Below are 21093 nucleotides of genomic sequence, written 5' to 3'. Positions count from 1 at the left end.
CATCATCTTTTCTCCACAACTGTCCTGAAGTTTGACTCAAAAAACAGGTAGATCCTGTGTAACTGGCACCAAAATTACAACATTTGTTACAATTTTAGCTGCAAGATTAGTTTGAGTTAAACGAACAAAACTAATTGAAAAGGCTGTTCCACTCCTCGCCTGCGGGGGCGCTGCACCAAGAACCACTGAAGGAAACAACAGAAAAACCTCTGAGGAAGACAGAGTGCAACTCTCTACTTCACAAAATGTAAACAAAAAAGATGGTGGAATCAGATTCCAGAAGTTTTTTCTATCATTTGTAAAATATCACAAAACATTTCTACTGCTAGCACTAGCCTAGCGCGTTTGTTTGGTTGCATTTACCCAGAATGCCCTATGCTGCAGCCCACTTCCTGTTTTTAAATCGGGTCTCACGTCCGCTTGGTTTTCACATATGCATTCAAACCGCATCAGAGTTCACTTCAATAAAATCGAGACCGAGGTTTGTAGCTGGATCGGCGTTTTCATTTTTGGTCTGATTACGATTCAAACTCCCCCAAACGAACCAAACTTTTTAGATAAATTAATCAGAATTTGATTGAAGCAGACTAAACAGGGCTGTTGTGAATCGGTTCAAAGGTTTCTTTGATTCCTTGATAATAATTCAAACCAGAAGTTGGCATAAAAATACTTTTATATTTTTGTCTGAGGTCAAATCAGACCAAACTTCTCTAGTTTCAGGTCAGTCAGTCACCAAAACCTACATCTGTGAAAGAAACAGAGATGTACTCATTTATCTATTAAAGTCTGAAGCAAACAAACCAGACAAATAAGTTGGAAAAAACACAAAGTGAGATTCTGGTTGTAGTGGAGGTGCCGCCCCTTCATAGAAAGGCATCCTGGGTTGAGAGCCACACAAACAGCATCACAGCCAGAGAGATTTTTTAAACTCTAACTAATTAAAACCTAAAAGTTATCTTATCACTATTACATGGAATAAAAACTACCATGAAAAAGCAGACATCCAGCGTCTGGCTCCTTTACTTTGACTGGACCCGTGTTTTTCTTTTCTTTATGTGAAGTCAGGAGCCATTTTCCCTCTGAGCAGCAGAATGACAAAAGCCTTCAGGTTCACTTATTGTAATGACATTAGCCTGTGCTTTGGATGACAAGCTTTAAGAGCCGGACTGATTTTTAATGGCGTCTGATTCTGATAAAAAGATGAAATAAGAATTTATGAAAAAGGGTCACAGAGATTCACCCAGATTATTTGAACTTTAAGCATTTAGAATCAGAAGTGGAGAGAAAACTCCTTCAGAAAATTAAATTAAATAACATGAATATGAATATGGATGGATGATGGATGGATGGATGTTTTAATGGATGGATGGATGCAGCAGCCTCTAATAAACACAATGTTCTCTTTCTTTATTCTGTATTTGTTTTCATTTCCCAGGAAGTCCATCCACCATCCATCCATCCACCATCCATCCATCCATCCATCCATCCATCCATCCATCCATCCATCCATCCACCATCCATCCATCCACCATCCATCCATCCATCCATCCACCATCCATCCATCCACCATCCATCCATCCATCCATCCATCCATCCATCCATCCATCCATCCATCCATCCATCCATCCATCCATCCATCCATCCATCCATCCATCCATCCATCCATCCATCCATCCATCCATCCATCCATCCATCCATCCATCCATCCATCCACCATCCATCCATCCACCATCCATCCATCCATCCATCCATCCATCCATCCATCCATCCATCCATCCATCCATCCATCCATCCATCCATCCTCTCAGCAGTGAGAATCAGCCTGAATCGTGTTTCCATCCCGGCGGTGGAAGTTGTCCTCTCCACCCTGCTGAGTCACACAGAGAAACCAGCTTTCCTTCCCGCTCATGTTGGATCCTCAGCTGCTGCCAGCTGGAAGCCCGACTGCCTGGTTAGCAGACGTTTCCTCATGAGCTGCTGCTGCTCTTAACGCTCAGCACTTCCAGCGCGGTTCGCCAGAGCCAGGTGTTCCCGCCGCCGCCTGGACCCGACCCAGAAACAACACCCAGACCCAGCCGGAGGAATGTCCTCCCATGTTTCAGTCTTTCACTTTGCGTAAAACATCCAACATCAGTTGCTAATTTTAACCTATTCGCGTTTCTCTCACAAATTATTCAAACTCCTTAGATATTTGACACAACTTGTCAACTTACAGACTCAACATGACTGTAAAGAGGAAGAGAAATTATTTAATGGGTTTCTGTAATAAAAATAAATTTTCCTGGACGATAAATTGTCACAGAAGTTATTGCGATAAACGATAATATTACTGTTTGAGACCATTTAGAAGTAATGGTAAAATAATGCAAAACCTCATTTTAAAATATTAATTAATTTTAAATTCTAATAAACATTTAACACTGGAACTGGGAAACATTTTAAACATTCAAAATTATTAAACAAAACAACAAATAAAATAAATATTGAAGTCTCTGAATACAAAATGGTCCTTCAAAAAAAAGAGGTTAGTTAAAAACAAAACACCAAACTGAAGACTTTTACTGTCCAGTTTTTACAGAAAAGAGAAAAATGACAAATCACACAAATGGAAAGTACTGAACTCGTTTCTGGCAGGCCTACATAAAACCACTAAATAAAATCCAACCCAGTCAGTTTCCACAAACAAATTTAACTTTTATTATAGAAGAAAAATCTCACTAAAAGTCAGCAAAATTCATAAAGAAAACAGAAAGCATGTTGAATAAAGTTCAGGTCAGATTTCCCGATACATCAACCAGCTAAAATCTATGAATACTTCAGTAGGGCTGAAACGATTAATCAAATTAATTGTGATTAATCCTTTACTGAAATAATATTCAACTAATTTAATGTAGTATACAGACTCAAAAAAGGTGTTTGGTGGAAAAATATATATTCAGAGCTGCCAAAATTGTACAATAAAAACACCTTTATCTGTAAATATAGTTTAGCCAAAGCTCCTAAAGTGATAGTTTTATCTTCATCCGATTCAGATTTACTAAAGGAATGGTTTGGTGCTGCAATTTAGGTTATAAAATGTTTTATTTAATTTTAACTTAATACATTTATCTCTATAATATATTTTCTTGCCATTTTAGAGTTATTTGCAGCTCACCGCCTTGCTGTGTCCGTCATTTCCACAGAAGTGGAAGTTATATACAAATAAAATAACGGAGGTAGTTGCTGAAGAACTCGTCCTTTAATTGAAAAGGGATTTTCCCTTCTGATGTGGGAACATTTCCAAGACAAAATAACTTTTAACGAGGAAATTCAAAGAGGGTCTGATGTTGGAGGACGGTGTAGTGACTTATGTGGGTTAATACTCCCAACAACTGAACATTTTGACGTATCCACTTGTAGTTTCAGCAAATTTAACTTTGACTGCTACGTCACTGCGAGAAATAAAATATGGCGGATTCACAAATGTGGGTAGTTCATGACCTTATTTAGTAGTTCAGGGGCAAATAATGTGACAAAACAGCTAAAAATAAATGTAACAGTGAAAATAGTAAAAAGTAGCCATCCACGAAATTTCTCCAATAAGAGTAAAACATATTTCTGAAAAGATCTACTCAAGTACTGAGTAACTGATCAAATTATCGATCATTTAATATTAAAAATTGCATCATCACGTGGACAAAATCACAAAGTTAAGTGAACATTTTGGTATTTAAAGGACCAAAATGACAATAATTCATATAAGTAACAAAAAATAACAAAATTAGCCAAAAAATTTTGTTTTTCCAAATTAGTTCTTTCAATAAAAAGCTTCTAAACTTTAACAAAACTTGCAGGTGTGTGTCTGTCTGGTGGATTTTTGGTTCAAACATGTTTGTTTTTCATTCTCTCAGTAGAAAATCCAGAAAATTTACTCAACTAAGAGTAGAAATACTTCATAATAAAATTACTCAAGTGAAAGTAAAAAGTACAGCATACTAAAAGTATGTATATTTTTTTTACTCAAATAATGTAATTGAGTAAAAGTAACTATTTACTGTCCAACTCTGATCAGGAGAAACTAAATTCAACTTTTGTGTATTTGTTGGAACTCTGAGAATCCAACAAAATGTATTTAAGAGCTAAAAAAGTGGATTTCACCAAGTTACAGTCCAAATGAGAATCTAGTAAACATTTAACCTCCAAAGACTTGCTCATATATCTGCAATAAAAGCTGCTACTGGGATTTATGGATTCACAGAAGGCTGAATATGTTGATTCATCACATAAAATCCCAATAAAATCAGGTTTATTTAACAACTTCTGGGGCTGTCGTTCTCCTCACTAGTCCTAAGAACTGTAAAGTTTTGGTCCACAATTAAAAAAAGACCCCCAGGTTCCCGGCATCGCATTGCCAGGAATTACAAAATCGTTACATGGGAGTCTGAGTCCCACCTTCCTACTGGGTTACTATCAAGATGGATCCCAGAGAACAGAGCTGTTCCACTGAAAACGTCCTTCATTTTCTGAGAAATGCCTACCGTCCTTCCACTAAGATTTGTGAAACTTACTGTATTTATATGGCCTCAGCTTCCTAAATGGACTTTAATCATGCAGAACGATTCTCAGAATCAGCAGGGAGTTATCAGTACCAAGTATTGTTTTTCTTTCGCTGCTCCTCCATTGGTTGGCTTGGAGTTTCTTCTGCTAATTAAACATTAGAGGTAAAAGGTTTAACCGCCTGCAAACACATTTTGATCATAAACTCTAAAATTCACCTTTTAAACCGTCACATTTTCACTGATGCTGCTCTCAAGGACGTTGGAAACATCTGAACGTATTTAGATTTTGTCTGAATCAAGAGATCAGAATTGAATAAGAGTTTATTTTTATAATGATAAACACGCTGCTGTTTGTTTCTATTAATACCGCATTACGTAATACTTCATTGATCATGCCAGAGACAAATAAGTGTCCCAGATCTGTGGAGTTTGGTTACCTCATGTAACAAAATACACAGAGTTGACAGGAAGCTGCTGATGGGGAAGAATTTCATAGAGAGCAACAAGAAGAGAGAGAGGCCATTTAGTCAGTAAATGTCAAACCTAAATAATTCTGGATGTTTTTCAAGTTTATCTAGAATAAAAAGAATGTTGCAATACCGATGCTTCTCCAGTAGATGGGGACTTCACCGACAAAAACAAGGACTAAAGTTCTGCCGAAACACTTAGAAATTTTCTAGAAAGAACTTAAAAATTCAACTTTTGAAACTGAGAAATTTTCTGGTTTTTCAAGTCATTTGGAAATCTCGCAGTTAAGGTCAGACTGTACTTAAGTTATTCTCCTGTTTAAATGCTAATCTCCAGCAGGCATCATCCCTGAGGGTGCGCTGACATTTCTACGGAGACTAATACACTTCCTTGTGGAGGTTAGGGTAGCTCTATGGCCTATACAAAACCTATTCATTGCATTTTTTTTAAACAAGATTATTCTTAGACAATGAGATTTTAATGTTTTACAGCGTCTTGTCACCTTAAATCCAAATCCTCTGCTGCTCTCCACGCCCCCAACTTAATATTTACACTCACACGTAAAAATGGCTGCTAACAGATGCGCAATTATACAACCATACATATTTGAAAAGCAGAAGGGGAGCCTCCTGCACAACCAACAAGAATACAGCAAGTAGGTTCTGGATGGTAAGCCAACAACAAAACACTTGTCTTTTCCAGCAGCCATTGCACAGAAAATGGAAAAACCAGCTGACCAAACATGATGGAGCTCCACTGGTGTTGCTAGGTAACAAGTGGAATTCCTCTGAGGTTGCTAGGTAACAACGGAGTGCCCATTGGATGTGTCTTAACAACAAAAAAACATTAAAACAAACAAACAAAAAACAGCTGGGTGTTTTTTAAGCACTTGGGTTATCATTAGAAGCGATTGAGACCCGAATAGAAGTAGGAAAACATGGGAAATATGCATTTTGCATAATGGGTCTCTTCTAATCAAGAAAGTCCAGTTTGTTTGAAAGCAAAAACTGAACAAAAAAGCAAACTCTGATCCACCTACTAACCTCAGTCTCAGTTTGGATGAAATGAACTTTGGTGCGGTTTGAACGCACATGTGAAGGCAAAACGCTCAAAAAGCAGGAAGTGGACTACAATGCAGGGCATTCTGGGTAAACAACCAAAACAAACGCACTAGTCTAGCGCTAGTAGAAGAAATATGTTGTGGTCTTTTCCCAAAGACAAAAGGGAAATCCTATAAGTGCTAAAATCTTTTGAGGTCAGAGTCTTCTTCTGAGGTTTTCTTTGTGATTCTTTGTGCAGCGCCCCCACAGGCAGGGAGGGGAACAGTTTTTATTTAAATTGTTTTGTTTCCTTTGAGAGTGTGTAGTATGAAACAGAACCAGAGCAGCTGAAAATGTAATAAATGCAGTAGTTTTTGCCGCTAATCGACCCGAGCCTACCAGACTATCAGGTGTGAAAACTCCCTGAATGACAGACGAATGTTTCAGCCTCATTCAAACCTTCCAGTGTAAAACTCAGAGTGTAAATAAAAGCAACCAGCGAAGTGGCTCTGCCTCGTGGCACCGTTCGGCTCCTACTGAGGGAAACGACTCCATCATGGTCATGACTATCATCACTGTTACCGCTCCAAGTTTCCATCCAGCCTTAATTTGCTAAACCTGCTACTTGAGTTTACCTCAGAATGAATTAACACCCATTTGTTCCTGTTGTAACGTCTATTTATTTACATAGAGCTCCCTCATCAGTTCTTGGTCAGACACTAAACAGACTCTGTTCACCGATAATCACCATCCAGATTAGAAGGAATCAAATCAGACACTGACTTATGTTCCAAGGATTACTGCAGATTTTCTGTCATGTTTTCCCCTCCAGACGAGGCAGATTGGCTCCAACATTTACCGTCTAATCTGAGGAGGTTTCTCTGTGAGAACATGAGAAACTCGTCAATTTACAAAGTGGATGTGTAAAGCCAGCGTTCAGGTTATGCAGGATTTCAGTGATTATAATGAGGTAAACCTGAGCTGTGACTCTTTGTCTCCCACTGTGAGCTGCAAACCATTAATGCAACGAACAAACTGGACAGAAGAGGAGGAATCTGCAGCCTGCTGTGGTTTTTCCTTCTGTTAGCAGAGATTCTGCAGCTTGCTTTACGTTAACAGACTGAAAAGAATCAAGATGAGAGTGTTGAGATTATTTTTACTGGAGCTCCTTTAAAAAAAATACATTTTATTCTCACTCCCTACCCTTACAAAAAAATCCCACGAAAACATGTGATCACATGTGATCACATGTGGTTCACACAAATTTTACATGTGAATGATGTGAATCACATGTGAAAGCACATGAATACATGTGATTTTGGAACGTTTCGTGGTAAAATCACATGTGATCACATATGATTTTCATGTGATCACATGTGGAAATGTGTGAATCACATGTGATTTTACCACGAAACGTTCCAAAATCACATGTAATCATGTGATTTCACATGTGATTCACATCATTCACATGTAAAATTTGTGTGAACCACATGTGATCACATGTGATTTTCGTGGGATTTTTTTGTAAGGGTGAATATCACAAATATATAATATCAATGTGGGGAAAGGAGAGTTGAAATCTGAGATATTTTGTTCACTGACATCCAGTTTTTTATAATCCGGATATTGAATTTGCTGACTTAATTGTATCAAATTTTAATAATAATAATGAAACTAATTCATTATTATAATTTATTTAACCTTTATATATATATATAAGGCCTTATTAATGTTTTAGATTGTGGGACTTTCAACTCTCAAAAGTAGACGTTTCTTAATAAAACATACTGTAAATTTTAATAAACATCCGTTTCTGTAAAAATATATTTTTGTGGTGCATCTCTATTAAATATAATATTACTTATAAATTAAATAATTAAACTATTTCAGGTTTAGGTAGAGTAATTGAGCATCATTATCATTAGCCTCGGCGCACAAAGAGAAAAACAGAAAAATAAATAAATGAACATATATGGAAAGACATTTAAAGCAATACCAATGAACTGAATATGGCAAACCCTGTTAAGCAATAATAAAACAACACAAAAACTCAAACATCTATAAATCCTAACAACACTGTGCAGAGGGCAACCAATGGAAAAGTCAGTGATCATTTAATAACCAGATTTTGTTGTTTGATTTCTTGTGCTGCCCCCAGACTGAAGAGCACCCTGAGTGGAGAGCCCTTTTGCCCATTTCTTTAACCACATGTCCTTTTGTTTCAGTCCTGCTCACAATACTTTATTTGCCTTTTTAAAGAGGGAAACAAACACAATATGAGCAGAGTCTGTAAATGTTCGTTGTTGTTTGTTTTCCCACTGAAACCTTCACTTTTCCTCCCTTTTCTTGTGGAGTAATCCAACCGCCTGCAGGATATTTCTGATGTAAAGAGCTGAGTGGCGAGCTGGAACAAGCCCTGACAAAACCTTTAACTCACATGACCCCTTGCCCCCTAATTCCCAAATGAGGGAGGTCAGAATTGCCTTTTGATTACGTCCGTGTTGTTCAACCAACAGATAAAAACTCCCAGGAATTACTTTACCAAAATGCGGCAGTATTTACTATTTGGGAGCACATTCTGCTCTGAAGTGAGCAGTGATTCCCTCCAGATGTTTTCTGAATCATGAGATTCCCCCAAGACCTCTACCAACTATCACTGACTTCAAGAACCAGTGAAAATAAAATAAAAAACATTATCAAACAAAATGAAAAAAAGCGACAAACTCCTAATATAAACGGGTGATTGAGCAAAAATTCCTCTTATCAGATTAATTCCAAACTGGATATAATCAGTCCAAACCGATCATCTCTGGCCGGCGTTCCAAAAACAACATTGGCCCCAGTGTTTTCTGAGCTGTCAGCAGCACATCTTCATTCCTCAAGCTTTCCAAGACAAATCATCGGTGCCAAAACATAAATATTCCTGCAAAGGTTGCTCTTACGTTTCTGTTAGGAAATACACAAAAAAACTGAGCTAAAATAAGACATGAACCTTTTTAAATTCACTCTACTATGATTGAAAACATGACTAATTGTGGTTAATTGATGATTAATCATGACTAACCATGATTAATCACAATAAATTTCGATTAATCAAAGATTGAAATAATCATCAACTCATTTAGTTATCGATTAATCGTTCACTGGATATTGAATTTGGCCTTGTTTTGCAGATACAAGTCTTGAGCAATCATTAACTTAAACATAAACTCTTCCATAGGGCTGAAACGATTAATCAAATTAAATGTGATTAATCATATTCAAATAACCATCAACTAATTTAATAAACAATTAATCATTAACTGGAATATTCCAACTCTAACAGGCCTGTTTGTTGAAAAAATAAAACCATGTTCACAGGAATAATTAAGCCAAAACTATACAAAAATATTTACATTTTGCATTTGTCTGTAAGTTTGTTTTATCCAAAACTCCTCAGGTGGTGTAGTTGAAGCTTCACCCAGTTCAGATTCACTAAAGGAATGCTTTCCTGTTGCATTTTAGGCAATAAAATGTTTATTTTCTTATTTAGAAAAATAACAGAATTATTTCTTTACTTGAGTCTTTTAATTGTATAAAAATATTGTTTTTGTTTCAACAAATGGCCTTCTTTGATTCTGTATACTTTAGCTAATGATTAATTGTTTACTAAAATAGCTGACGATTATTTTGATAATCAATTAATCGCAATTAATCTGATTAATCATTTCAGCCCTAGTATTTTTGTGTTTTGTCCATCCTTCTTTTCAAAATAGATCAAACTCAGTCACATGGAGAGCAGCTGGAAACACAACTTTTGAGGTCTTCTCAACTGAATTTGAGTCTGGACTTTGACTAGGCCACACTAACACACCTGGATTTCTTGGCATTGAATGGTTGTTATAGAGACTTGACACTCTCTGTAGTGGTGAGCTTTGGAGAAAATGATTTTTGTTGTTTTTGTTACTCCAGTCAGTGATTAATCGATTACTAAATTAGCTGACGATTATTTTTGATAATCGATTAATCATAATTAATCATTCCTGCTCCACTTTGTGGTGGTGTGTCATATGAAATACCAATAAAAGAACCCATAGTTTGCAGCTGGAACAACACCAGTTGTAAATAAGTTAAAGGGGTTTTGTCGTGTTTCCAGATTGATTAAATATCAGTGAATCTGCTCACAGCCTCCGTGTTCTTTATTCGAACAGGAACAACATGCGGCTTGTTTTTGGCTGTCAGGGAACAGATTTAATGACAGCTTCTTATTCCCTTGTGCCGGTCCTCCACAGGCGCTAAACCCGCAGCAGCAGCACAGCCTGAAGACATTCCTGAGTAAAAACCTTGAAAAAAACAGGCGTCCCACCGGACAGAGTGCTGACCGCCTGGAAAAACCTGATTCTGACCTGGGCAGTTAAAGACGAATTATTTTATATCAGCATCTAGGAAACAGGCCAAAGATGAAAGAACTAGAGGATAATTAACTCTCTGCTTTGAACTGAAGGAGAAGTTAGAGTGGATGGATGGATGGATGGATGGATGGATGGATGGATGGATGGATGGATGGATGACAGATGGATGGATAGATGGATGGATGGATGGATGGATAGATGGATGGATGGATGACGGATGGACGGATAGATGGACGGATGGATGGACGGATGGATGGATGGATGGATGGATGGATGGACGGATGGATGGATGACGGATGGATGGATGGATGGATGGATGGATGGATGGATAAATGGATGGATGAATGGACGGATGGATGGATGACGGATGGATGGATGGATGGATGGATGGATGGATGGATGGATGGATGGACGGATGGATGGATGGATGGATGGATGGATGGATGACGGATAGATGGACAGATGGATGGATGGATGGATGGATTAAGACTGTAACTAATGATTATTTTAGTAATCGATTAATTGATTATTCTGGTGATTAATCGATTAATCAATTGTTGTGTATTTTTCCTTTGTCACTTAACATTTTTTATACAATATTACAAATACATTAAAAGATTCAAATAAACATTTTATTGCCTAAAATGCAAAAAGTTACATTTTAATTAACAAATTCATAATTAGATAGCAAAAGGTGTTTAATGGGAGATTTTTTTTTCTAAAACTGCCGTTTGGAAAAGTTCTGAGTAGAATCAATTTAAAAACACAAAAAGTTTTTAATTCAATGTGTGAAGGAGCCATAACTTTCTCCAGCTAAACAGAAACAAAACTGAAGTTTTTATCTTTGGACCTAAAGAGGAGTCAGTGATGAATTCTGACCTGAAAATTCAGAGCCACATAAAGTCAGTTATAAAGCCAGCCTTCTATCACCTGAAGTCAGGATTAAAGAATGTAGAGAAACTCATCGATGCGTTAATGTTTAGTCACATTGATTACTGGAACAGTGTCTTCACAGCTTCTCAAATCTGGAACAAATTACCAGAGACCTGCAAATCAGCCGAAACGCTGAGTTCCTTTAAATCAAGGCTGACATGTTTAGAGCTGCATTTGATTTGTAGTAACTGGAATCAACATATTTGACGTGTATTTGCTTGATGACTTTGACTATGCCCTGTCTTGTTCCATAATTGATTACTATATGATGTTTTTACAATTATTTCTGAAATACTTTATACAAATAAACGTAATAAAAAATGTATAGATTTTTATAGAGTTATGGTGTAATTACTGCTCTCAGCAATTGGCCTTTTTTAGAGTCTGTATGCTCAAGTTGACGATAAATCCATTGCTAAATTCGTTGACTATTGTTTGAATAACGGATTAATCACGATTAATCATTGAATTTTTTTTTATCATTTCAACTCTAGAATGGATGGACGGATTCAAACTCTCATTATTTGTAGCAAAGGATGCATCTGCAGCTAAGAAATAGTTTTAAAATCGACATGTGAACAGCTCATCTTTTCTGCTTGACTTAACATCAAGACAGTGCAGGGCTGATATGGTAAATATTTCTGGATTAATCGATGAATAACTGGACAGCAGTCTGTATATTGGAGTTAACGATTAATTGATTACTGAATTAGTTGAGTCTGTAGATGAATCATGACCAAATTAGTTGAGGATACTAGCATTACTCCGATTAATCGTTTATGAGTTATTTCCAGTGAACAGAATGATGGATGTCTTACTCCGGCCGCTCTCCTTCATGAAGCCGACCAGCTCCTTGTGGTCCTGCTCCTTCTGGTACGGCCGCGCCTCCACCGTCACGTTGATCTCCTGCTTCAGGTTCAGGTAGATCCCCTCGGACAGGAAGTAGTGCGGCCGGTCGTCCTGCCGCTGGTCGTAGAAGATCACCACGGCGCGCGACGTCCAGTTGAACTGCGTGTGTAGCGCGTTGATGAAGTCCCCGATCTTGGTGGTGGTCGGCCCGCTGCGCACGATGGTCCGGTACTCTTCCCGCGCGTCGAACCCGTACGCGGGGCCGCCGGCGGTGATCAGCGGCAGCTTCCAGTGGGACGCGAACCGCGCCACGGAGGCCAGCGGGTACACGCATCCGGGTCCGAAGAAGACGTCCGGGCGCACGTAGAGCTTCGCGTCCACGGCCAGCACCTGCGCGCGGCTCTCTGCGCACGAGCCCGCGGCGGGGTCCTGCGTGCTATAGTTCAGGATGTTGATGTCGTGGCCGAGCAGCAGGTTGTGCTTCCCGTGCAGATCCTCCTTCGCCATGAGGATGGCCGGCAGCACGCGCGGCAGAGCCCACGCGTACATGCTGTAGTTGTCCGGCAGCATCACTGCCACCGTGATGTCGCTCCAGCAGCCGCGGAGGAGGCAGAGCGCGGCCAGCAGGCAGCAGCCCAGCGCGGCTCTGCGCCCCATCTCTGTGCGCACAGCTTGGAGAGGCTTCCCTCAGTCACACCGCACCATAAAGACCCCACACTGGCCCCGCGAGCGCCTTCACAAGTGGCACGAACTCAGTAAAGTCGTCGCCCGGTGGCGTGAGCGCGGCTGTGCCATGCGTCCCCGCTGCGTAAATCCACGGTGGATGAAGTTGTAGTAGTTTCCCAGCGCAGCGCGGTCCTCACAGTGACGGCCTCTCCCAGAGTGATAACTCAGCCGGATGACTGTAAGTTAAATCAGAGCGCGACTCCGTTCGGCCCCCTGCACACGTCACACACTGTAAAAAATACACCGCGGCGCCGTCCGAACTACTGCGCGCTCACTGCGCTCAAGAAATAAAAAGTAAAGTCAGATTACAAACTTCTACTAATATCTCAATTATCCCCGGAGAAATCCAATATGTACGATAAACACTGCTTCATAAACAGCTATTGTCTTTACAGTGCGCAAGTTTATAAATAAATGTAACTAAATTAAATAAAAATCTGCTTATGAAAGTAAAAAAGTAAAGTTAAATCGCCCCCTGGCGGCCTGGTTATGTTAAAAGACCAACTCAAAGTTACGTAATTGAAACTGGAAGGAAAAACAAATGTTTTAAAAAATTTTAACGAAAGAAAAAAAATCTGAAAAGTGTGGCATGGTTTTGATCACTTTTAGGTCCAGTTGCAATGCAAAATGCAAAAATAACAATTGCTCAGTCAAACTGAATGAAGAATGGACACTGGTTTCAATTCTTTAAAATTTAGGCTTTGACTAGGCCATTCTAACACATGAATATGTTTTGTATTAAACTACCCTGGAATCCCGGTATGTCCTGGGAGTTTAATGAATCCAAGTGTAAATAGTGAGAACCCTGAGGTCCCGTTTGTAAAGTTAAACCTCCAAAAATTATTAGCAATAATTTTAATTATTTAGCCTGACATACGAAAAATAAATGGGATTAATTTTCCAGTCACATTTTCAGTTTCAAACTAAGCATTTTGTTTGGATTGGTGCTACGTATATAGTATGCTAACTAAATGTTTAGATAGGAGATAAATATTTAGTTTGTAATCAAAGTAGTTAGCTTCAAACTAAATATTTTGTTTGGACTAGTGCTAAGTATTTAGTTTGGTCAATAGATATTTTGTTAGCAACCTAAATGTATAGTTGGCAAACTACATATTTAGTTTGAAGCACCAATACAAGTGAAATATTTAGCTTCACAACTAAATATTTAGTTTGGAAATAAATATTTAGCTTTTAAGCTGAAAATTAAGCTTACTACCTGTTTGATTGGGTGTTAAATATTATTTTCATCTCTGATGGGCTATCTAGGCCAAATTATTGTTAATGTTTGTAATCTGCATTCTCTATAGTTTGTAAAGTTATAAAGTCAAACTCTGAAGAACTGATCTAGGATTATTTTCTACGTTACAAAAATTAAATAGTTTGGCAATTCCATTTTTTATTGTCTTCAGCTAAACATTGTTCTGTGATACAAAGATAAACTGAACTTCGTTGTGATAACTAATAAATAAGGTGCTAGTAATTTATTTTTACAGGGTCTGTACTAGTCAAATGTTTTCCTGCAGAAGGTCAAAGGTCAGTGCTCCCAAACTGAAGCTCCCTTCCTCCTCCGGATCCGCCTGCAGCCTCTTCATCTTTCCAGCTGAACGGAAACTCAGTTTCAGCCGCTGGTTTCTGGAAAACCATCCGACACCTTTCCAAGCAGTCAGGGGAAATACGTCACAACGTCATTTTTATTAACTCTCCTTTCTGTGGATGGATGGATGGATGGATGGATGGAAGGATGGATGGATGGAAGGAAGGATGGAGGATACAGGAAAAATGTGACCGCAACTTTACGATAGTCAAAAGACCTCAGTTCCCTGGAACATGGCGCAGCTCTGCCCTCTTGTGGTGGAAGACGGAATCACTGTTTTTCTTAGTCTATTAAATAAAAATCCTCCTTAATAATCATAAATCTACAAGTGCGACGGAGCATTGGAGATGGAAAAAAGAGGAATAAATTTCTGGCAAAAAAAGCTCAGAAAACGTGGAAATTTCTGAGTTTGAAAAGTCGAACATCGAACATTTTAAGAAATTAAAATAAAAAAGTTAGTTTTAAAGTTTCTGAGATTTTTCAAGCAAATTTTCAACTGTTCAATTTGAGGTTTTTTTATTAATGAAATCTATTTCTCTTTCTTTCTATCTGCAATGGCCATAATATGGCGTCGTATTAATCTGATTTGGAATGAAAGGAACTTAAAAATCTTTCAGTGAAATAATATAAATATCAGAAAAACATATTTACAAAAGGCATCAGTTTCCATAAAAACTTTATTAAATATTACCATAGTTTGGTATATTTTATCCTTTATAACAGATAAAGAAAACAATTAAATAAAACAGAGCCTCAGATCAGAATGAACAATTTTATTTTCTCTTACATAAAAATGTCATGATTATCTCATTCATGATCTATCTTAATGCAGCGGCGACACGCCAGGCTAAAAAATAAAAATATGTTTCTACATTCTCCATGCATCATGGCTTCAGCAGCTAAAAACAGAAACCGGTTTCCAGAATCCGGACCACGAAGCAGAACTGCAGCCCAGCCTGGAGGTCAGACGGTCCAGGAATGAGTTGGTTCCAGTTTTACAACGTTTCAATCAGAGCGACTCCATCACTGCTTCAGCCAGGTGAGCAGCTCAGGTGTGTAGTAGGTGATGATGATGTCAGCGCCTGCAGGTGACACCAACAGCTGAACTCAAAAAATTAAGAAGACGCACCAAGACCCAAAAGAACCTTAGGAGACGTACCTAGACCCCAAAAGGCATTAAGAGATAAATCTAGAACCTTAAGGATCATAGACGCTCATCAGTCTCTAGAGCTGGTAGAAACCCAAACCCGCCAGTGAACTGGTGGTTCTATGAACCACTGACTCTGGGGAGGCCGTGGAAAAGTTTCCTTTTCCCTGAACCAGATCCTCTAAATGTAACCTTCAGTTTGTCAGCAGGTTGGTTCCTCCGCCTCACCTGCCCGGCGGAAGGCGGTCATGGCCTCCATCACAGCGGCCCGCAGGTCGAACGCTCCGGCCTTCGCTCCGTGCCACAGCATGGCAAACTCCCCCGACACGTTATACACCGCCACAGGATGGGAGGGGAACTGCAGGGAGGAACCAGAAAAACACAATGTCAGAAAATAAAAACAGGAATAACGAAAATGGACAGATGACAACAGATGGATAAATGAATGTATGGATAAATGTGGATGAACAGGTGAATCAATGAATGTATGTGTAGATAAACGGATGGAGGGATTAATGGCTAAAAAATAAAATACACAAAAATATTGAAAACTCGTCTGCTCACCTTGTCCTTCACCTCCCTCAGGATGTCCAGGTACGGCAGGCCTGGTTTCACCATCAGCATGTCGGCTCCTTCCCTCACGTCTCGCTCCTGATGAGCACAAAGCCAGAGGTCAACCAGAGGTCAGCCAGAGGTCAACCAGAGGTCAGCCTCACCAGCTGTGTTCAAACAAAACCAGACTGGAAAACCCACCACGGCTCGCAGCGCCAGGCCTCTCGCTCCGGCTGGAAGCTGGTAGCAGCGCCGGTCTCCAAAGGCGGGCTTTGACTGGGCCGCGTCTCTACAGAACGCAAAACAAGAGGCAGAATTAGAAACACCAGGAAAGAACGATTAGCTGGATAAACGAATACAAGGAAAAGAAAGACGAAAGAAAATGTGGATGGAAAAGAGAAAAAAACTAGAAAAATTATAAAAGAACTCCATGTTTTTATTTCTTTTTTCCTTCTAAAAGGAAAAGAAAAAACAAAGAGAAGAAAAAGCAGACAGAAGACAAAAGAAGAAAATATACAAAGAACTCCATGTGTTTTGAAAAAAGGGAAATAAAAAAAAACAGGAAAAGAATAGAAAAAAACTCTATGCTGCTGTTTTCCCCTTTTAAAAGAAAAAAATGGAAAAAACAGAAAGTGGACAAAAGAAAGAAGGGGAAAAACCAAAAGGAAAACAAGGAAAAATAAATCCATGTCTTGCTTTCTCTTTTTAAAATAAGAAAAAAATCTGAAAACATTGAGAAGAAAAACAAAAATGAAAATAAACCAAACAAGTGAATTGGTTCTGATGCGGCGGCTAAATGTACCTGAACGGACCGTAGTAACAGGAAGCAAACTTTGCGCTGTAGCTCAGCACTGTGACCTGGAAACAGAAAAATGGAGCAAAATAAACTAATCTTAGAGTTTCTAGGAAATGTTTCTGCTGCAGAGCTTCACCTTGTTCCCCAAACCGTTGGACAGCAGAGAATGTTTGATGGCTCTGATCCGTCCGTCCATCATGTCAGACGGAGCGATGATGTGGCAGCCTGAACAGGAAGTGCAGCTCCGGTTAAAATGACTGCGGTTCAGATTCGGTTCAGACATGTTGGGTCAGAAGTTTCTGTTTACCGGCCTGAGCGTAAGAAAGAGCGACTTCGGCGAGCCGCAGGCAGCTGGCGTCGTTGTTCAGGGAGCCGTCCTGGTTCAGGATGCCTGAGAAGAAGAAGAAGAAGAATGAAGTCAGACATGAAGCTGATCGTCTGTAAGCATCCAGCAGGAAGTGGATGCTGACCGCAGTGTCCGTGGGAGGTGTAGGGACACAGACAGACGTCGCACGCCACCAGCAGCTCTGGGAACAAACTGCGGATCTTTTTAATGGCCAGAACGGCGGGCGTGTCGTCCGAGTCGGCGCCAGAACCGCGTTCGTCCTAAAGGAACCAGAACATGGCTGTTCATTTACAGATTCAACCAGACTGGGATTAAACAGATTCACTGATTCACATGGTGATGGGTTTTTCAGATTTACTTTGACTGACCTTTGGTATTTTTGCCGGGACGCCAAAAATGAGGACGCACTTCAAACCGTTTTCAACGAGCGGCTGCAGCAATTCCTCCACTTTATTCACCCCATACCTGCAGAACGCAAACGGTTAAATTATTACTCAGGTCATAAATAATGATAGCAAATTACTGTGGGTTTAATTAAAGAAAAAAAACACATTAAATATAATAAAACTATGAAATGTGAAATTTTCAAAACATTTTTACATAAATTCACATAATAAAAATAACTTAAAAATATGAAGTAGAATTAAAAGATAAAGAAATTAAATAAAATCACTAAAAGAAAACATTTTAAAAAACTTTAAATAAAAAAATAAACCAACTGAAAATTATGAGATATATTAAATATTTCACAGAACTATATAAAAAATATTAATAAGGTAAAATAGTTTTATATTATGTATTATATTATAAATAAAATATATATTACTCGATTACTAAATAAAATGCAAAATAATAATAAAAAACACTACAAAATAAATGTATAATATATGAAATGAACTACTAAAAATACTTTGATGAATTTAAAATAGGTTTTAAAAATTAAGTAAAATTAATAAATCAATCATCAATAAATAAAATAAACTATATATTTTTGAATAAACAGATAAATCTAAATTAATAAAACTAAAACATTGCATCAATAAGTTAATTAATAAATAAAAAACTAACACATTTTATTTTTCTTAGACAAAAGTAAAACAAATAAAATAAATAAAGTTTATGAGAATTGTAATTTAAAAAGCTAAATAAAAAGTGAATAAAAAAATTAAATGTATAAAATGATGCAAAAAATCCAAAAAAAAAATGAATAAACTAAAAAATTAATCTCAATGAATTAATGAAATTTATTAAAAACATATCTGAAAAAAGCTCAATTAAAGAATGTAATCAGATGAATAGAAATAAACCCATTTATTCTAGAAAACAGCCTCCATTTTTAAATAAAACTGTTTTAACCTCTGAGTTCCTCCTGACTGATCTGAGATCAGCTGGTCGGCCGTCTAACCGCCTCTCTGCTTATCTCAGTCCAGATTCTCACTCTTCCCTCCCAGCAGCGTTTATCTGACGACGACACCCATGCTGGCCCTCGACAGTTCGGCCCTCGACAGTTCGGCCCCTGGCTTTCCTCTGGGGCCAAACTCCCAGGTGAGACTCACCTGGCCTGACCCGGCAGGCTCCCGATCGGTTCCACCGCGTCCGGACTGTCTCTGCAGGAGAAGCAAACAGAACAAACTGAACGTCAAACTCCTCCAAGCAGCAGAATAAACCTGGTTTGTTCCAGAAAACGAGGAGCAGTTCCACCGACGTGATGAAGATGGGGTAGATGAGGTTGTCGGGTCGGAGGTCAGCGGCGCAGCTCTGCCAGTAGCGCAGCGTCGGGTGGAAATACCCGCTGTGGAGGACCGACTGGGCCGGCGTCTGCATGGTTAAACTACCAGTAAACAAAACAGAAGAAGAAGAATACTAGGATCAAACCAGGGGAGGATAAAAACTACATTAGATCAATTTTTCTACCCATAATGCAAAGCTGGATCAGCCGAGCTTCAAGCAGGAAGTGAATGGAAGTTTTGCTGCCCACTCACTGGGAAAACTGGGCAAGCATGCATGAAAGAACCAGGATGAAACGAAGAGAGGAAACCCAGAGCAACGAGAAAGAATAATAATCCTGAGGTTACATCAGCTTTAAATGTTTCCTTTTTTCATCATAACCTTCCTAATATCTTGATTTCTATATAAAAACTTGATCGTTATTAAATTATTACACATTAGAAAATAGTTTTGTCAAAAGATGCTTTAAGAAATTATTGAAGAGATACACAAATACAAATGCTGTAATTTAAAAAGGATGGATATTGCGAAATATTTTTTATAACGAATTGGATGTAGTTTTAGGATAATTTCCTCATAAAACTAGTTAGAGGTATAGGTTTCAGGTCAGTGAGATTAACTTTCAGCTATCTCTAGTAGATAAAGACATAATAACGTGTTAATTACATTGAGATAAAAGTAAAATATCGAACAGAAAGCAATAAAAAGTGTTTTAATCTAAACTCAGTATTCCCATAAACACAAACCGCGCCCTTAGATGGGTACAAAATTAAACATTAAAATTAAAAACCAGCCACTTTAGTACAATAATAAGCGTCTGATTACATAAAATAAACTTTCTTTCACCGTTTACAAGTAGGTCAACTCTTTATCTACACATTAGCATTTTAGCTAATAAAATACCTCCAAAGTGAGCCCGGAAATGAGATAAAGATATCGATAACTTTGTAAAACTGCAAGAAAATGAAAAACACAGATAAAATCCGACATTAATGTATGAAAAACAGACAAACTCACCTCGGAGTAAGAAAGCAGGAGACTTCTTGACTCTTCAGCTCCGTCTGATAATTCTGCTGCTGCTTCTTCTTCTCCTCCTTAAATCCAGCAGCAACTTCAAGCAGCACTTCCGCCTCCTACCGGTGAAGGTGAGAATCTTCTGAGGCTGCTGCCAGTGGTTAAAGCTTCCAACAAAACTCTGTAAGGACACAGATTGTTACTGTTTTATTTTTGATAGATAGAAATCCGCTAATGATGAATTATATCATATCATATCATAATATTCATTCAAGTTTCAGTTTATATATTGGTGCATTGTCTTTTCAAAGTGTGCCATGGTGGGTGCACAAAAGAGAAACAGACTTCCTTCAGAAGCTGGACAGAATGTTGAGTATCAAAGCAGCAAAATTAATCTTTATGTTAAAATTGAAATTGGATTAAATTTGTGTATTGTGCAATTTTATAATTCTTTTTCCAACCCCCATGTTGCCTGTAGTTCTGTTCTGTAAGGTTGAAGACCCAAATGAATCAGTTCAAACCAAACACATAAGCATGTGTAAAATAAGATAGTTCCTTCTTTGTCTAAAAAAATATTGTTGACTGGGAAAAAAGACACATTTTGAAGAATTGTTTAATAACAGATTTTTCTGTTGTTATGTTATGTTATGTTATGTTATGATGGAGCATCTGACTGAACAACTAGCCATGAAAAAAGATAATTAACTATGCAGTTTTGAAAATAAATACTGAATTTGAAAATTACGTTTAGTTTGGAAAATAAATTTTTAGTTTGCAAAATTAAAATTTATTTTGAAGCTAAATATTTTACAAAATTTTTTGTTTTCAAAATAAATATTTAGCTTGTGAATTAAATATTTAGTTTATAACGAACGTGTGGATGACATGGTGAAAATATTTGTTTAAAAAATGCATTTTCACATTTTTTTTCTCTATGACATGATGAATAAACTAAAATACTGTTGTTA

At 38.1% G+C, this 21093-nt stretch overlaps 2 protein-coding genes across 3 annotated transcripts in view; both read right to left on the bottom strand.

Annotated features, from left to right (window-relative positions):
- The window catches only part of npr2 (natriuretic peptide receptor 2), a 59757-nt gene extending 46651 nt beyond the window's left edge, over positions 1-13106 (bottom strand). Inside the window, exon 1 of the mRNA XM_044144329.1 lies at positions 12189-13106. Within this exon, the coding sequence (XP_044000264.1) occupies positions 12189-12876 (688 nt within the window). The 5' untranslated portion in view covers positions 12877-13106. The remainder of the gene's footprint in view (positions 1-12188) is intronic.
- Positions 13107-15300: 2194 nt separating this feature from the next.
- On the bottom strand, positions 15301-20233 carry alad (aminolevulinate dehydratase). Of its 2 annotated transcripts, none has more exons than XM_044144374.1 (12): positions 20129-20233; positions 19089-19214; positions 18940-18990; positions 17752-17848; positions 17508-17643; positions 17345-17428; positions 17174-17262; positions 17044-17099; positions 16443-16530; positions 16254-16340; positions 15918-16047; positions 15301-15624 (listed from the first exon to the last, which is right to left on the bottom strand). In XM_044144374.1, the coding sequence occupies exons 2-12, from the start codon at positions 19205-19207 to the stop codon at positions 15566-15568; spliced, it is 996 nt and encodes a 331-aa protein (XP_044000309.1). In that variant the 5' UTR covers positions 19208-19214; positions 20129-20233; the 3' UTR covers positions 15301-15565. The 2 variants fall into 2 exon arrangements, with proteins under 2 accessions (XP_044000309.1, XP_044000310.1); XM_044144375.1 differs by having other exon boundaries at positions 19089-19218; positions 20129-20182.
- Between the last annotated feature and the right edge of the window lie 860 nt (positions 20234-21093).

Source organism: Gambusia affinis, linkage group LG17 (assembly GCF_019740435.1).
Source record: "Gambusia affinis linkage group LG17, SWU_Gaff_1.0, whole genome shotgun sequence".
Lineage (NCBI taxonomy): Eukaryota > Metazoa > Chordata > Actinopteri > Cyprinodontiformes > Poeciliidae > Gambusia > Gambusia affinis.
Note: the sequence above shows the minus strand (reverse complement) of the source record. Positions and strands in the feature narration are given on the sequence as shown.